At 32.9% G+C, this 18496-nt stretch overlaps 1 protein-coding gene across 1 annotated transcript in view; it reads right to left on the bottom strand.

The window, feature by feature from the left end:
* Positions 1-18496, bottom strand: part of ARHGAP42 (Rho GTPase activating protein 42) — a 387607-nt gene that overhangs the window by 37705 nt on the left and 331406 nt on the right. Inside the window, exon 17 of the mRNA XM_074216537.1 lies at positions 12775-12880. Coding sequence (XP_074072638.1) covers positions 12775-12880 — 106 coding nt within the window. The remainder of the gene's footprint in view (positions 1-12774; positions 12881-18496) is intronic.

Below are 18496 nucleotides of genomic sequence, written 5' to 3'. Positions count from 1 at the left end.
AAGGACAACTAATACCAGATTAGCAGCTATTTTGAATTTGCTATGCCATTTGTCCCTTCTAATTACTTTATTCACTCCAATACTTAGGTCATGAGCATTAAGGATGCTCAATGACTCTTTATGGCAACTTGGTTATAGTATAGCTTTAGAGAAATATTCCTGGTCTGTAATCCCTGGTCCTATGAATCTACTTTATTGACAGCTTCCTAAAGAGCCTGGAATCCTAAATGGTAGCATTTCAACCTAAATGACGATGAAGCATGAATGAAAAATCAGCTATTCACCATTTTTCCACGTTTTGAAATGACCTGAAAACATCTTAAAGTTTTCAAGGAGAATTATATTACTAATTATATTACACAAGAATTATATTACAATTATATATTACAATTATATTACACAAGAAAGTGTCGTTGCTGATTTATTTTTCAGTTGTGTCCAATTCTTTGTACTCCCATTTGGAGTTTTCTTGAAAAAAATACTAAAATGGTTTGCCTTTTGCTTCTCTAGCTCAGGAAGAACTAAGGTAAAGGGTTAAGTCAACTTGCCCAGTGTCATACAGTTAATATGGATCTGAGGCTAGATAGATCAGCAAGATGAATCTTCCTGTCTTTAGACCCAGCATTCTGTCTACTGCAATACATAGATTCCCCAATCATTTATCATTAACAATCGTAATAATAATGATTAACATTTATACAGTGATTTTGGGATTTGCAAAGCCTTTCTACACATTGTCTCATAAGAATCCCTCACAGCTGTCCTGTGAGGTAAGGATGAAAACCATGACTATTTCACTTATGTAAAGGAGGAAACTGGAGCTCTAAGTGGCTTGCCCAAGACTCATGGATAATAAGTGCCAGAAATGGAATCTGAAACCAGGTTTCACATTATAGAGTCTGAATATAAAGATTACAGAGTCTGGATATAAATCCAGAAGAGTCCTTAGAGGTCACCTATGTGCAGGATTTTTCATTTGATGAAGAAAGCAAATCATAAGGACACACAGTTAAGGTAAGAGGAAGAACAGGAATTTGAAAATAGTTCATCTGGATAGGAGTTCTGGGGAGGAGCCAAGATGGAAGGATGAAGCTAGCATGCTCCCAGAGCTTTTCCCTATACAACATTAAATGAAGTCTTTACACAGATATTAAAGCTACAGATCCCAACCAAAAACAAACAAATAAAACGATCTAAACAGCTTTGCCTCTGCAGACATCAAGGAAGATCTTCTGTTAAGGTCTGTTTCTTCAAAGGAAAAGGGGAAGTAAAGCCCAGCTAGGTGGGAGAACTGGAAGTCAGTGGGAAGCTTCTAGCCACAGTGCATCCCAGATTCCAGCAGCTAGACAGCAAGCCAGGTCCTGGCAGTTAGACAGCAGGCCAGCAAGGAGGGTCCCATCCCCAGAAAAGGTATGAACCCTGGGAATACTGGGGCAACAGATAGGACTGGGTGGGAACAACTGCACAGGCAATATGCCTGGGCTCCATAGGCAACATCTTGGCAAGCAATAAGCTAGAATCGACCATAGCTCCAGCACTTGGGACCGTACTCCTATACCACAGGAGCAGAGCTCAATAATAAAATTGAGCCAAAAAAAAAAAGCCCAAAACCCAATAAAACAGTACTTATCACAGAAAGCTTCTATTCAGATAAAGATGATATAAATACCAGCTCAGAAGAAAGCAGTGATAAATAGACTACATGGGAAGTCTCAAAATCATTTGTGAATTAGACTTAAAATCCAAAACATCATAGAAGAGCTTAAAAAAAGATTTTTAAAAAGAAATAAGAGAGGAAGGAGAAAAAGTGGGAAAAGAGAAATGAGAACCATGCTGGAAAATTTTGAAAACTGTCCAAAGAAATCAATTCCTTTAAGAGTAAAAATAACCAACTGGAAAAAGAATGTAATTCACCAAAAAATAAAATTGATCAACTGGAAAAGGAGTGCAATCCAATTAAATGTCAAACTGACCAACTGAAAAAGGAATGAAACTCAGCAAAAGTATATAACCAAATGGAAAAGGAAAGCAACTCACTGCAAAGTAAAATTAACCAACTGTAAACAGAAATACAAAAGCTAACTGAAGAAAATAAAACCCTAAAAATTAGAATTGGACAAAGAAACTAATGATTCTTTGACCAAGATTCTACCAAACAACACCAAATGGCTGAAAAAAATTTGAAGAAAATGTAAAGTACCTTTTAGGAAAGATAAATGACCTGAAAAATAGATCCAGAAAAGATAATTAATGAATTATTAGTCTAACAGAAAGGTTAGAGCAAAAAAAAAAGCCTCAAATATATCTTTCATGGAAAAGTGTCTTAATATGCTAGATCAAGAAAACAAAATAGTCCTTGAAAGAACATGGAACACCTCCAGAAAGAGATCCAGGATAAAAACTCCAAGGACTATCATAGCCAAATTCTAGCACCCCCCAAAAGAAGTGATTTAAATACAAAGGAAGCACAATCAGAATTACACAGGACTTATCAACTTCAACATTAAAGGACCAGATGGTCTTGAAGACAATATTTTTGGAGGGTTAAAACTAAGAATTTACTACCCTGCAAAATTCAGCATATTCTGTCAGGGGGAAAAGAAGGATATTCAATGAAATAGAGGTCTTCCAAAATTTTCTGATTCAAAGACCAGAATTGAACAGAAAATATGATCTTCAAAGATAAGACTCAAGACATGCATGAAAAGGTAAATGGAAAGGAGAAAAAATGCCAGTCAAGAACATTAGATTACATACATTCTTATAAGGGAAGATAGAACTTGTAACTCTTAGGAATTCTATTTCTCAGGGTGGCTAGGTGGTGCAGTGTAAGAGCACCAGTGCTGGAGTCAGGAGTACCTGAGTTCAAATCTAGCCTCAGACACTTAATAATTACCTAGCTGTGTGGCCTTGGGAAAGCCACTTAACCCCATTGCCTTGCAAAAACTTAAAAAAAATTGTATTTCTCTTTAAACAGTTCAAGGGTTGGTTATAGTTGAAGGCATTGTACTTAGAGGATTTGGGTATGGTTGGTCCTTGTTCTTCATTATCGAAGATTAAAATTATATCATTATATGTGTCCAACTGTGACTGATCAGACCAATATGAGCTCAGAAGGCTCTGCCATAGGTCAGACACAAATAGTCCAGGTGAACACCTGAAATATCCTCTAAATATATGTATCTCATATTTCCTTTGAGATACTTTAAATGTGCCTCTTCATAGAGCTCAGCAATTTCTTTGATGAGGGTACCCAAGGCTGGTTGGTCTTGTGACAGTATTTCCCATGTCATAGTCAACTCTAAGTCCTTAAAAGAGACCTTCAGGTATCCCAGTACTTAGAGTACTTAGAGGCTCTATACATACCTCACTTTACAGGAAATTTAATTAAGGAAGCTTGCAGTATAATAGGGGCAGAAGGTGGGGGCATATTTTGAATGGTTGAACATGGACTAGAAAGTGATAATCCATACGTTAGAAAACAAAACAGACAGAGGGAGTGAGTATACCTGATATTTTGGTTGGAGAGGATTATAGGACTATGGATGTAGTTCTATAGAGAAGGAAGGAGGGCAGCTGGGTGGCACAGTGAATAGAGCACCAGCCCTAGAATCAGGAGTATCTGAGTTCAAATCCAGCCTCAGACACTTAATAATTACCTAGCTATGCAGCCTTGGGCAAACCACTTAACCTATTGCCTTGCAAATAAAAAAAAAAAAAAGAGAAGGAAGGAGAAAGCATACTTAGAGGGACTGGGCATGAAAACATCGTGAAGACAATAAGCTTTGCTTGACATTTGATTACAATTGAAGGGAGTTCATTTGTGGGAAGAGCCTAAGTTGTTCATGAATTGATTTGGATTTGCAGGATGCTTTGGTTCATGAAGATTACATGTCCATGGAAGGTACTTAAACAAGGGATAAGGTATAAATTTATTATAATTTGATGTAATAATTTGATGTATAATTTGATGACTCTTGAGAAGTGTATTTTTAATGAGATGAAGTGGTACTGTTTATGAAGCATGCTTATCAAGCAATCAAGCAATCAGCCTTTGAGAATAATACTTCTAGCTGGACATATGAAAGGAATATATTTTGACAAACTGATTCTAAGTACAAGACAAAGTTAATACAATAAAAACATAAAAAGAAGGACTATACTAAGAGAAGATTAGGCATTAGTAGGTAAATAACATCAGGTGAAGAGGCACAAAGACCTATTATAATTGAGGGAAAGAAGAAAGGGTGTGAACACTGAATAAATCTACTCAATAGATTTGGCCCCTAGAAGGAATAACATACATTCCCAATGGGATTAAAGATCTGCCTGCCCTTCAGGGAAGTGTGGGAGGGGGGAAGGGGGAGACAAGGAAGAAAAAGGGAAAGAAGGAACTTACAAAAGGGAAGATATAGATAAAAATGAAAGTAAACTTAAAGGTAAATTTTAAAGAAAAGTTAAAGGGAAAAGGAAGCAAAACATTGATGAAAAGGAATAAAGTGAAAGGAAAGAAAAATTATAAATGGGGAAAGACAGCAAGGAGGGAAATACAGAATTAATAATCTTAATTGTAAATGTCAAATAGAAGCAGACAGCAGAATGAATTAAAACCAAGAATCCTACTATAAGTTGTTTACAAGATGAACATTTGAAGTAGTGAGATTCATACACGGTAAAGATAGGGGACTGGAGGCAAAATATATTGTGCTTTAGTGGAAGTTAAAAAAGTAGGGGTAGCGATACCCCTCTCTCAGAATGTATACATTTTACTACAAAATAAACAAAAAAAAAGTTATGAAGGTGAATAATACTTAGAAAACTTAGATATGCTAAACCTTTGGAGAAAACTGAAAGGGGATAGAAAAGAATATTTTTTTTTCCCTCTGCGGTACATGGCACCTATACCAAAAGTGACCAAGTAGTAAGTTATAAAAACCTTACAATGAAATGCATAAAGGCAGAAATAATAAATGCATGCTTTTTCAGATCATGATACAAGAAAACTGCATGTAAAAAAGGGCCATGGAAAGGTAAGCCAAAAATTAATTGGAAATTAAATAACTTAATTTTAAAGAATGAGTGGATCAAATAACAAATCATAAAAACAATCAACCATTTCATCCAAAAAAATGATAACAATGAGATTATCATACCAAAATTTATGGGATGCAGTCAAAGCAGTTTTTAGGGAAAATATTATAATCTAAATGCTTATATGAATAAAATAGAAAAAGAGGAGATCAGTGAATTGAGTATGCAACCAAAAAGACTAGAAAAAGAGCAAAGTAAGGGTCTCCAATTAAATAAAAAATTAGAAATTCTGAAAATCAAAACTTATTAACAATAAATTAAAATCAAGAAAACCATTTATCTAATAATAAAACTAATAGTTGGTTTTATGAAAAAGCCAATAAAATTGATAAACCTTTTGCTAATCTGATTAAAAAAGATAAAGAAGAATATCAAAATTACCAAAATACCAAAGTATCAAAAATGAAAAGGGTGAATTGAACATATCAATAACAAAGGCAACAGAAATCATAAGATTATCTCAAAACTTGTTGAAAATATCTGACAAAATACAACATTCATTCCTGTTAAAAACACTAGAGAGGGGGGTGGCTAGGTGGCCCAGTGGATAGAGTGCTGGTCCTGGAGTCAGGAGTACCTGAGTTCAAATCTGGCCTCAGACACTTAATAATTACCTAGCTGTGTGGCTTTGGGCAAGCCATTTAACCCCATTTGCCTTGCAAAATCCTAAAAACAAAACAAAACCAAAAAAACCACTAGAGAGTATAGGAATAAATGGAGTCTTCTTTAAAATAATGAATGGTACCTATCTAAAACCATCAACACATATTATATATAATGGGGTTAAACTAGGAAAATTTTCAGTAAAATCAGGGTGAAACAAGGATATCCATTATCATAGCTTTTGCAATAAGAGAAGAAAAAAGAAACTGAAGTAATTAGAATTGGCAATGAGGAAGCAAAACTTTCACTCTTTGTAGATGATATGATGATATACTTAGAGAATCCAGGAAAATCATCTAAAAACTACTTGAAACAATTAGCTTCAGCAAAGTAGCAGGATATAAAATAAACCCACATAAATCATCAGTATTTCTATATATGAACAATAAAACTCAAGGCAAGAAATAGAAAGCAAAATTGCATTATGTAGACAACATAAAATAATCTACCTCCCAAGACAAACCCGGAAATTTTATGAACACAATTGCATAACACTTTTCACACAAATAAAGTCAAAGCTAAACTGACTAGGCTGAGCTACTATAGTAATATAGTACTAATACTATAATATAGTAAAAATTACAATTCTATCCAAATTAAATGCTGGGGAAAAAATAGCAACAAAATTCATCTGGAGCAACAAAAGGTGAAGAATATCAAGGGAACTTATAAAAAAAAGTAAAAGAAGGTGGTCTAGCTGTACCAGATTTAAAACTTTACTATAAAATGACACTCATCTAAATCTGCTTGGTATGGATAGAGCATTGGCCTGAATTCAAATCTGGCCTCAGACACTTAATAATTGCCTAGCTGTGTGACCCTGGGCAAGTCATTTAACCCCACTGCCTTACCAAAAAACCTGCCTGGTATTGGTTAAGAAATAGCAAATGTCTACAGTAATCTGTTGTTTGACAAACCCAAAGACATCAGTTTGTGGGATAAGAACTCACTATTCAAGAAAAATTGTTGGGAAAACTGGAAAATAGTATTGCATTGATCTATGGTATTTCCCTTTATGTCCCCATTTTGACCTTATTGTGTTATAGGGTGCATATGTTCCAATAATGGAATTCTTTTACATTTCAGTTTGATTATCCATAAACAGATAATTATTCTAATTATATATAATTATTAATCATATTAATTGCATATTATCATATAATTATAATTATCAATATAATTATTATAATTATAATTATTCACTTTTTGGATTAAACATTGCCCAGATGAGTCCCATAAATCTTGTGATTAGAAGAACTCAAAATAGATCCTAGGAAGGAGTAGAATGAGGACAGAGAAGAAAGAGAAGAGGAGGAGGGGGAAAAAGAAAGAAAAAGAGAAGAAAGGGAGAAGAGGAATACATACACATATATGAAAGGAAACAAGGAGAAAAAAATAGAAGACAAAAAAAAGATTTTTGGAAGAGGAAGGGCATGCATTTTCATGGGTAAGGAATTCCTCAATGAGGAAATTCCCCCTAGCAATAAGGCTAAAAAACTACTTTGAAACTTCTGGAGAATTGACTCATATTGTCTAATGTATACAGATACATTCAAATGTAAATCACTATATTCTCAAAGCAAATATCCTTGAGATCTCCTTTTAATTAAAATGATCATCTGTGCTACTCCAGTAAAGAAGATAAAAAGAAGAGTGTTCAAAATTCTGATCTTTAGAATCCTAATTTAATAATGTTGAAAACTTCAAAAAATCTTATTCTTTTATTATATCACAGTTAACTAAAAAAAATAATATTCTAATTTCAGTTGCTGGCGCTCTGTCCAAGACAATAGAAATTACAGAACCCATTGGGCAGAATATGAAAGAGAACATTTTTCCTATATTCTTTTCTACCTCCTACTGCCTTACATCCAAAATGGGATGACTTATATTTATTGTGTTTGAAATATGAATACTTAGGTTCTGAGTACCCTTCAATGCTTCTGGATTTCCAAACTGAACTTTTTTTAATTATCTCCTTAGTGAAGATCTCTACAAACAACTATGTTTTTTTAAAATGATGCCCTTGCAAAGAAGTTGAAGTGGTTATCGCCTGAAAGATATTTTTGCTGAAATAATAGTACTTCATAGTGAAACAAAGAAGTTGATATTAATCTCTCTGAGAATGAGTGAGTATAAATTTCGAAAATCAGTTCAAACTCAGTCTCTTCTAAAAAAACCTGATAATTCAATTTTGTATACGAGGGAACATTTTGATAACCAATTTTCTCTCCAAGTAAGCATCCTCCATCCAAGGTTATTGAATAGACACAGACACAGATAATCATACATTTTAGTTGACTGTGAACCTCATTCATTCAGTTAGGTAGGGAGACAGACACATAATTGTTTTCTTTTGGAAATATCTAAACTTCATAGATGAAAAGAGGAAATTCATATTAGGACACACCAATAGCAAAAAAAGATTCTTGCTATGAAGAGTCACGAAATCATTTGGAAACTAAGGCCATTTTTACAGGGGAAAAAAACGAAAAGGTAGCATGTGCAAAGAGATTTCCCTCCCTCCTCCAAGTATGGATGCTTGTTTTATGCCATGTTCTCTTGTAACTTGAATTCAAAGTCTACAAATATTTGGAATTTCTACATATCATATTTAGCAACAACCCTGTTATTTCATTTTTTATATTGACCTGTAAAATAAATTTTAGTGCAGGAATTTTAAAAAGGGAACTAAGATAGTTGGTTGAAAAAGATTAGATTAATGAAAATATTTACTTAAAATATTTTTCAAACAAAGAATTTTAAAGCCAAAAGGAAAACTATAGTCAGGGAATCAAAAGATTAAAGACCTAGAGTTGGAATTTCAAGAGTTATCTAGGCCAACCCCCTCACTATTCAGAGGAAGAAATAGAGATATCTAGAGGTTAACTGACTTGTCCAGAAAAACACAAGTGAATTAGCTGTCAATAAACAATAGCAGAGATAATCTTAAACTTATTTGCTAATTTTATTACAAGAAATGGATGATTCTTAAATTTTCATTCCTCTAACCCCATAAAACTGCCAAGAAGGAAGATGAAGCAATCTTCACAAAAGCACTAACTACATTTATTTAGCTTTTAACACCAATAAATCTAGCACAGCACATAACTGCATACAGTTGATATTTGATAAATCAATAGATAATAATAAATACATGTCAAAATTGGGATTTTGGTGACCAAGGTGCAGATAATGCAAACAGGTAGGGAAGTGTGAAAAATAGGTGCTTTTTTTAATGACAATATTGTCAAGGTCTGTTAAACAACCTTTTTTTCCCCCTCAGAGTTACAGCATTTGAGGGTCTTCAATATAACATGTTTGACAAGTATTTATCCAACTACTGCTTGAAGACCACCAAGGACAGGGAAATCATCATCCTCCAGGCAGCCTATTGTTGGAAAGTTTCCCCCTAATATCAAGCCTAAATTTGTCTTTTTGCAACTTCAACCCGTTGTCTACTGGGGCCAAATGGATTACATCTAGTTCCTTTTCCTTTTGACAATGTTTCAAATACTGAAAGAAAGCTATCATGTATCTCCTGAGTCTTCTTTTTTCCAAACTAAACATTCTAGTTCACCATTCTAGTTGTCTTCCGATTTTATTAATGTCCAGAACCAAATACAATACTTCAGATGAAATCTTAGCATCTTCATCATTCCTGCAAGTTATGAACTTAATTCATCCAGAGAACACATTAACTTTTATGACAGCTACCAAACTCTGTTAAGGGCAGCCCGATGGCACAATGGATAGAGTACTAAGCCCAGAGTCAGAAAGGCTCACCTTCCTTGGTTTGAATTTGGCCTCAGATACTTATAATCTGTGTGACCCTAAACAACTCATTTTACCCTGTTTGCTTGTTTTCTCATCTGTAAAAATGAGCTAAAGAAGGAAATGGCATACCAATCTAGGATCTTTACCAAGAAAGCCTCAAATGGGGTCACAGAGAGTCAGGCACAACTGAAATGGCTCAACAACAATACTGCTTACTGAGCTTACAGCCCAATAAAACATTCCTTTTCCAGAATAACTGTTTTTCTACCCTCACCTCCTCCATATTAAATTTGTTTGTTTGTACTCAAGTGCTAGATTTTTCATTTAACCATACTGAATTTCACTTTATTGGACTTCAATTCAATTCTCTACTATCAGGATCTTTATGGATCTTATATTTATTATTTAGCTATCTCTTCCAATATTGTGCTAGCTGTAATCTTAATGAATATAATATTTATGCTTTTATCTAAGGCATTTATAAAATGTGAAACAATACAGGGCCAATTACACAACACAGAGCTACTCCAGTAGAAATCTTCTGTTAATTTGCCAGGGGCATCATTAAAAATTAGCTTTTGAGTTAGTTTGACTAACCAGTTCTGAATACATGTGATTATAATTTTTTTTAATCCACAGTACTTCCATCTTCTTTTATAAGAATAGAATGAGATATTTTATTTAAAGCTTTGCTAATATGTAGGTAACCTATATCCACAGAATTCCCCTTACTTAGCAGTTTAGTAATTCTATCAAAAATAAAAATGAACTTAGTTCATATTTTTTGTCTCTCTCTCTCTAAACATATACATACGTACATATATGCCTTTGGGTTTCAATTTAAGATTTATTATCTTAAAATATCTATGCACACATAATTGGAAAAAAAAATTTGTCGTTCTCTAATACTTGGAGTTTTCCATAATCTTTTGAATATCATTGATATAAGCTCTATAATCTCTTGACAGGTCCCAAGAATGTACAGGAAGGAAATTCACATTTATTAAGCACCTACCATGTGGGAGTCACCGTGCTGAACACTTTACAAATATTATGCCATTTGACCTCACAACAAATCTGTGATTTAGTTACTATTATTATCCTCATTTTACAGTTGACTAAGTTGGAAACAGACTTAAGTGATTTGACCAAGGTCACACAACTAGTAAATCTCTGAGGCATGATTTAAACTCTTTTAAATTTTCCTGACATCAGGTGTAACACTTCATTTACTGTTCCACCTAACTGACTCTAGGATTAAGTTGCAATTGATCCAGGTGACTTGAAATCAAAGGAGGCTAAATTCTCTTACTATTCTTTCTTCTCTTGACTACTGAACACCTGTTGAGTTATTTTGATTCTCTCAGTTCCATTTTAAAAGTCATCTCTTCAGTTCTCTTGATACAAAGAAGGGTTTTATATGTCAACAAGAGATGTTTTTTAAAATAAAAAAATAATGATGTCTACTTTGTGGATCTACCACTCCAGATCTAGCAATTTTCCTTCAAGGCTCATTTCTCTGTGAAAACTGCCTGGATCTTCTCTGCTGCTAGTACTTTCTCCCCTCAAATAACTTGATATTATGCTTATTTATGCATATGGTGATTCCATCATTATCCCTTGGAGAAGTTATATTCTTTTTTGTATGTGTGTATGGTTCTGCTGAGCAGACTGAAGAAGTGCTATGGCCCTGGCTGCAACATAATATTTAATACAGAAAATAAAATACAAAGATTACAAAGGAAACCAATTATATTGAAATGCAGTTGTAAATTTTTTTTAACATTTACATCCCCAAATTATGAGTACCTACCATAGGTAGAATGTAAAATTGTTGATGTAAAGATTACTTTGCTTTTGCCTTTGTATTCCCAACTCCTATTCAAGAATCTTGTATATTTTAGGCATAGCACTTGACATCTACTGTAATTGCTTTAAGAAAAATATTTCTGGGAATTCAAATTGTGGTTGGCAGAGGACACATTTTAAGCCAAGCCAGAAAAAGTATTTTTAAATGGGCTATTTTATATATACATGCATATGTATATAAATGTTCAGTGACATACTACACATGTGTATTGATATTGCATGTAAAGGCAGTTGGACGGTCCAGAAGATAGAGTACTGGAATTAAGAAGAACTAAGTTCAAATCAGCCTAAGACTTACTTAGCTCTGTGTGTGTGTGTGAATCTAAACAAGTTATTAATGTTACTAAAGTACTGAAGTAACTAAGGCACTAAAGCAACTAATAATAATAATAACAGTAACTATTTTCCAGGTATAAAACGAGTTAATAGTTATAATATTCTTTGCAAACCTTAAAGCATTATACACATGGCATTATTATTATTATTATTATACATCTGTAACATCATTATGCTGATAGTTATTATTATAAGATAATACAACTACCTCATTTTTAAGAACAGAGAGAAAAATGAGTTTTAAGTTATTTTTCCCAGGAAAGGAGATGAAATGAAAATTTCCAAGAAATCACTTGGCAGTGATCAATCCCTTCTGTGACAAATGGAATACAATTGTGAAATGGTAGCCCAAAGTTAGGTTAGTCTGTGGTCACAAAACAGAAAATAACTGACCTTTCTGGGCAATTGTGAATACAAGTACCCATGAGGTGACCTGCATGAGTCAGTTGTTTCATGTTCAAAAGTATAATGCCCAACTTCTCCCATCTAAGATAAACTTTCATTTCATTCTGATTTGGGTTATAGAAGCACACATTTTGAGAGCAATGCTAAGTATCTAAGTAGCTTCTCTGCCCATGACACTAATAAGAATTATAACTATATGTAATAAGAATCAATTATAAGTAGCATCAAATGGTGAAAACAGTGCTCATTTTGGTGTCAAAGGAACAGGATACAAATCTAAGTTCTGCCACTTTACTCCTGTAACACTGAACAAATCACAAAATCTCAGGATTTTCATTTCCTCATCTGAAAAGTGAGCATGATACAAGGACCAATGACATTAAAAGTCCTTTCAGACTCAAACTTTTTGTTCCCTCCAAAAGTAATATTCAAAGTTGGATTAAATAGAGGCAAGCTGTTCCAGGCTACTTACCCTGCTGGTACTCTTCAACCTCACCTTAGTGATGAAACTGGGGTTGCTAATTATTTGTACAGACATTCACTGCAATTTAGTTTAAGATTCCTTAATTGTATACTATCAAGAAGAAATTGCAATAATATAAAAAATAGAAAAAATTTGGTAAGTGGAATTACTTGACTAAGTGTCTTATTAAGATGTCCAACATCTCTCTGTTTTTTTCTGGCAATTTGTGCACCAATGCATGGACTGCCTCCACCCTGTAGTTTTGGTCATCAGATTCTGTAATAAAAGAGTTAATAAAGGTCTGAGTCACAAATGCACAAAAATGTATAATACTCTTAAATTAGAATACATTTATTGACATGTCATAACCTCATTGAAAAGTTAAATACATTACTTATATAAATGTGTAAGAATTTAGCTTGGAAACTATACAAATTATTTTAACTTGAACTCTCATTGGTATTTAAATTCAGAATTTTTTGTTATCTCAGCTTTGTCATATACATTTTTTATATATAGTACATACACAGCATTCTAATATACATTGAATTACACTATACAAGAACACCTGTGTTTGCTAATGAGTTTCAACTACTAACATTATTCATCTGTTATTGGTAGCAAGGAGATGGCACACATAACTACTATAGTTTATTTATTTTGATGGATCTGTGATTTCATTAGTAAGTGCACTCCTTCCACCAAAGCACATCACAATCTCTCTCTCTCTGCAATATCTCATGCAATTTTTCCTGATGCTTTTCTTTAAATCTTTCATAGAGAATCCATTAAGAGGATCCACAATTGAGGGATTCAATTAATTCTTTTAATATCTTAATTGCTATTAAACTGTTGTCCTTTTTACCATATTGTCAATTCAATGCTTTCTGGTCATGGATATCTTAACAATTAATCTTCTCTTTTTCTATTTTTGAGGACATGTTTGCTGAAGTATATTATATTTCTTCTAAGTACTCCCACAGGTGCAATTCTATAAATGTTAGTATGTGGTTCTATTGCTATTTTTTCCTTTAATATTGCTTCTGTTATTTTTTTTGATCTCCTCATTACTTAGGATCTTATTTCATCTCATTTAGGTTGATATCTTTGTTTATTATTTATAGTTGTTATGGTATAAAGAAACTTTTTTTAAAGTTTCTGACTTAAAACTTTCATTTTAGTTCTCTTATGTCTTAGTAAATAATCAGATATTATAAAAGAACCATAAAATGCTAAGAAGTATGTGAGTTCTTTAATATTCACACTTTTTAAGTCCATTAAATCTAGTTTTTCCAATAATCTATTTAGTTCTAGCCTTTCTTTATTTTTAATATTTTATGCAAGTTGTCCAGTTCTGAATATAGATAAAGCCTTCTACAATGTTGGTACTCTTTTTCTTTTGCAATTAAATTTGGTTTCATTTTAAGAATATCATGTAAGGACAGCTAGGTGGTACAGTGGATAGAGCACTGGCCCTGGAGTCAGGAAGATCTGAGTTCAAATTTGACCTCAGACACTTAATAATTGCCTAGCTGTGTGATCTTAAGCAATCACTTAACCCCATTGCTTTACATAAAAAAATAATAAAATAAAAGAATATTATGTGAAGTTTTTTGGTAGATATATTGTCTTTAAGCATAAAGTAGTTTATCTTTTTTGACGTCAATTTTATTGCTACTTTGTGTGCAGTTTGTGTTTGGAGATTGGTTGATCATCTGTAGCAAAGAAAATATTATCCAGCTATACGTTTCTGTGTAGCTGTACACTTTAAGAGCCTTTATGTTTGAAATATTTCTTTTTTTAAAGAACAAGTTCTTGGGCTTGGTTTTGTTATCCAGTCTGCTATGAGGTAAGAACAAAAAGTATAAGGTTTAGACTTCATGAAGAACTGAATAAGATGCCACTTGCATATTTGTGTGTACATACATGTGTGCTATGCAGTTTCTCTGAATTGCTACTTGCTATTTTCTACCAAAAACTTTCTGTTTCCCCATATGCAGATATATAACATATGTTACGGTGTTAGTATGACAAACACTATGAATCTTGAGAGTCTGGTGTGTCATCACACTTTAAAAATATGGTATATATTCTAAGCAAGTGAAAATAAGACTAGAATACAATGTAGGCAGTGAGAATACCAGTCATGTTTAGTAAATTGCTTGTTTAAAATCCTCCTGAAACTGATTTTTTGAAGATAGATTTCTTTATTTTTCATAGTTTTCTAATAAAAGATTTTAGCTTCTCATGAATCATATAGCATCACTATTATGAATGATAGCTGTTATTCAGTGAAACCAGAGATTGGCTATTAAGGTATATTGGGTTAAATATTATCTCAGTATTTGTACCTTCAGTAAATAGCCCAAATTTGTTATACCATTTTAGTGTTTTCTCTGTCTTCTCTTTATGAAGAATAAAAAGTTGAAGGGACTTAGTTTCTATGTAATTAATAGTTCTATTAATCAAGACTAGTGAATAATTAATAAAAGAGTGGTCTTTCTCAGACACTAACAGATGAATCATGGAGACTCTTAAATGCTTATAAGACCTTTGAAAAGAGGTTGTTCCTGAAAGGCAGCAATGAGCTCTAGTTGGTTAACAATGAGAGAATAAATATTATGAGAGTTGGACCCATTCTATTGCAGGGCTGGGAGAATGAGATTTTGATACTGTTACTTCTCTTACCAACTAGATGGCAAAGTGGGCAAAGTGCCTCAGGAGGACCTGAGTTCAAATCAAATCTTGGATAAGTCACTTAATCCTGATCCCTTCACATCCAGGGTTTTCTCCAGTCATTCTAATTCATATCTGGTCACTGAACCCAAAAGGGTCCAAAGAAGAAAGTGAGGCTGGTGATTTAGCATCCTCATTCAAATCCAATTTACATGCATATCATGGTGCTGCCTTCCTGATCTCATGGTCTTCTTTGAGAATAATGGAAAAACATCCTATTCCCAAACTACTCCCAGCCTCAGGCAATCTAGACAAAGGAATTTACCCTTCATCTAAGTTTACTAGAATAAAACAAAACAGCCAGAATTTATCTAAATTACATTCTTTTCATTTTTTAATCAGAACTAAGCTTCCCCAGTAGGGTGGGGTCTCGAACTAGATAGGAAAGCATGTATTCCAAGGATTTGAGCAATGTCCTTCAGATGCTGACTGAATAACCTAACACAAATAACCTGAATGAGAAAATAGAAGAGGGAAAATCTTAATCTCAATGAATAAATGGTTATTAAAATAAAACAGAAATGATCTTTTTCTCATTGTGAGGATATTTTCATTCTTTACCATCAGTTCTTTTTAGTGTATGTGGTTCTGATTTACTTCTCCTTTACTCATTCCCCCTCAGCAGACCTCATCATTAACTTGCCTATTTGTGTTCTTGTACTCTAACTGTAATCTAATTTAGGACAAGACTGATGGAAGTAACATTATATCACAGAATATATATATTGAATGTGTTGTCAGGGGATCTGAATGAGTCAAAAGTCTGTACTTATGAACTATGCGCCAAAGAAAAACTTTTCTCATCTGTATAATTAGTGATATTATAGAAAATGATCTTTGAGTTCTCTTCTAGGTTTAAATTCTATGACTTTATAAAACTAAATACTCATATATTAAGAATTTTTTATTCCTCTATTTCAAAATAAAAACTTTAAAAAGTTATGTATTATAATATAATTTTCTTTTCTGATTTAATTAAATACTTCCCCTTCATCTCAATAATTTAAATTTCCTAATCTAAACTTTTCCATACTTTATTATTACTGTAAATAAAAACATTTAGATACCTTACCGTTACAGAGAAAAGTTATAGAATAGAGAGTTTTAGCTGAAAGACATTTATCACTTAACTAATCTAGCTCTCTCATTTTACAAAAGGGAAAACTAAAGGCAAGAAGTATGAAATAAATTGGTCAAAGTCATAAGAGTTAGGACTAAGTTTGAACTCTAAGTTTGAACTTGACCTTTTGAAACCTGGAAAAATACTCCTTTCCAACTATATAACATACTAATTTTTTTTACTATTATTGGAGGGTCAAATATTTTGGAATAAAGCTATATTTACGGAAGATACTTGTTATTTATATATTTTAACAGCTATTTAATAAAACCAATTATTTCTTGCTTTAAAGAAAAACTAAACTATGGGACAGTTGAGTGGCACAGTGGATAGAGAACTGGACCTGGAGTCAGGAGGACCTGAGTTCAAATGTAACCTCAGACGCTTAATAATTATCTAGCTGTGTGACCCTGGGCAAGTCATTTAACCCCACTACCTTGAAAAAAGTCAAAAAAAGAAAAACAGAAAAACTAAATCAAGAGAAACTCAGAATATAATACAACTAAAGAAATGGCTTTGAAATCCTTTAGAAAGTATCACACACCCACACAAACAGATGTTGAGAGGATTATCATTTTGTTTGGTACAGGAATAACCTACCTGAATAAAATGATGGATCTCTGAAGAATTTCAACAAATTGTTTGAAAACATTAATTGTTTATAATGGTTATAAATTACTGTTATATTAATTTGGAAAGTCTAGATCTTGGAAGTCAATTCTTTATCTTTTTTTTCTAATGTACTTAGAAACAACAATGAAAACCTTAAGTACTTGCAATAAGGAATTTTTGCTTTCACTCTTTTGTGTTACAATCTCTTAAAGAGATTTTTTAATAAGATGAAAGGCTTTATGGATGGGTAAGGACTTTTGGGATGAAACTCTAGTTCACTAGCATATATATGCTAATGTATATAATGCTAATATATATCCATCAGTAAGTATTTCTAGGCACTAATGAAAATAGAGAAGTCGCTATTTCTGATTTATAATCAGATAGTTATTGTAGAATAACAACTTCTAACAAGCAAAGATTAGATACCAATAAAGATCAAATTCTGCTAATTAATCAATTAGAGTTATCAAGAAGTCCCCTATTTTTCACTTGTTCTCTTCCTCTTCTTCACTCCTTCATTTTGCAGGATTTAGACTCCAATAACAGAGCTCCAAACTATTTTCACAATTAGGTTAAAAATTTATTTTTATGTCTAATGTGGAATTATTTTACATGATTATACATATATAACATATATCTGATTGCTTACTGTCTCAAGAAAGGGGAAGGAAAGAGGACAGAATAAAAAACTCTAAGCTTTATAAGTTTTTTAAATTAATTTTTAGTCCTTGAAAGTTGCCACTAGGCAGGACTTTATATCTTCCTTGGCTAGAATGGAAAGAGAAATCAACACATTGGATAACAGTGATCACTGAATTTTATTAAGATTATTTTATGTGGGGGTCCAGCCTCCACGGGGTCCTTGGAACCCGACAGGAGGGATAGAGTTGGCGAAATGAGTTGAGTCAACACAGGGGTAAAGGCAGGAGCAGGTTGACTGACTGTCAGCTGCTTGGATTTATTTTCATAGTCTCAGAATCATGTATGTTTCAAGCAAGCAAGCTAAGATCATTTCCTTGGTTACAAAAGTGTACAATTTTCATCATCAATCGTATAGTTCATATGGTTACAAGTTTTAATCATGTGATTACAAGTTTAATAATCATATAGTTAATTGATTTCTTATCCCTACTCAGACCATGATGACCTCAACCTGTCTGTTACCTTCTTTATTACTACATTGTATATTTGTTAATTCATTTAAAGTTATTAATTAAGCAATTCTTTTAATGGAAAATTTTTTATATTTCCTGTGTAAGTAATATTTTTCAATACACTTCCTTAACAATCTATAGTGAGGGTCTTTATGCTTGTCCACCCATTCATTAACTCTTACAATAACCAATTTTTCTTTCAGGTCTTGTTGGTAGAAACCAATTTCTGTGACTTTTTTATTCTTTCCCATGAAACTAAGGCTGCTG

Source organism: Macrotis lagotis, chromosome 1 (genome assembly GCF_037893015.1).
Source record: "Macrotis lagotis isolate mMagLag1 chromosome 1, bilby.v1.9.chrom.fasta, whole genome shotgun sequence".
Lineage (NCBI taxonomy): Eukaryota > Metazoa > Chordata > Mammalia > Peramelemorphia > Peramelidae > Macrotis > Macrotis lagotis.
This window is presented reverse-complemented; position numbering and strand designations above follow the sequence as displayed.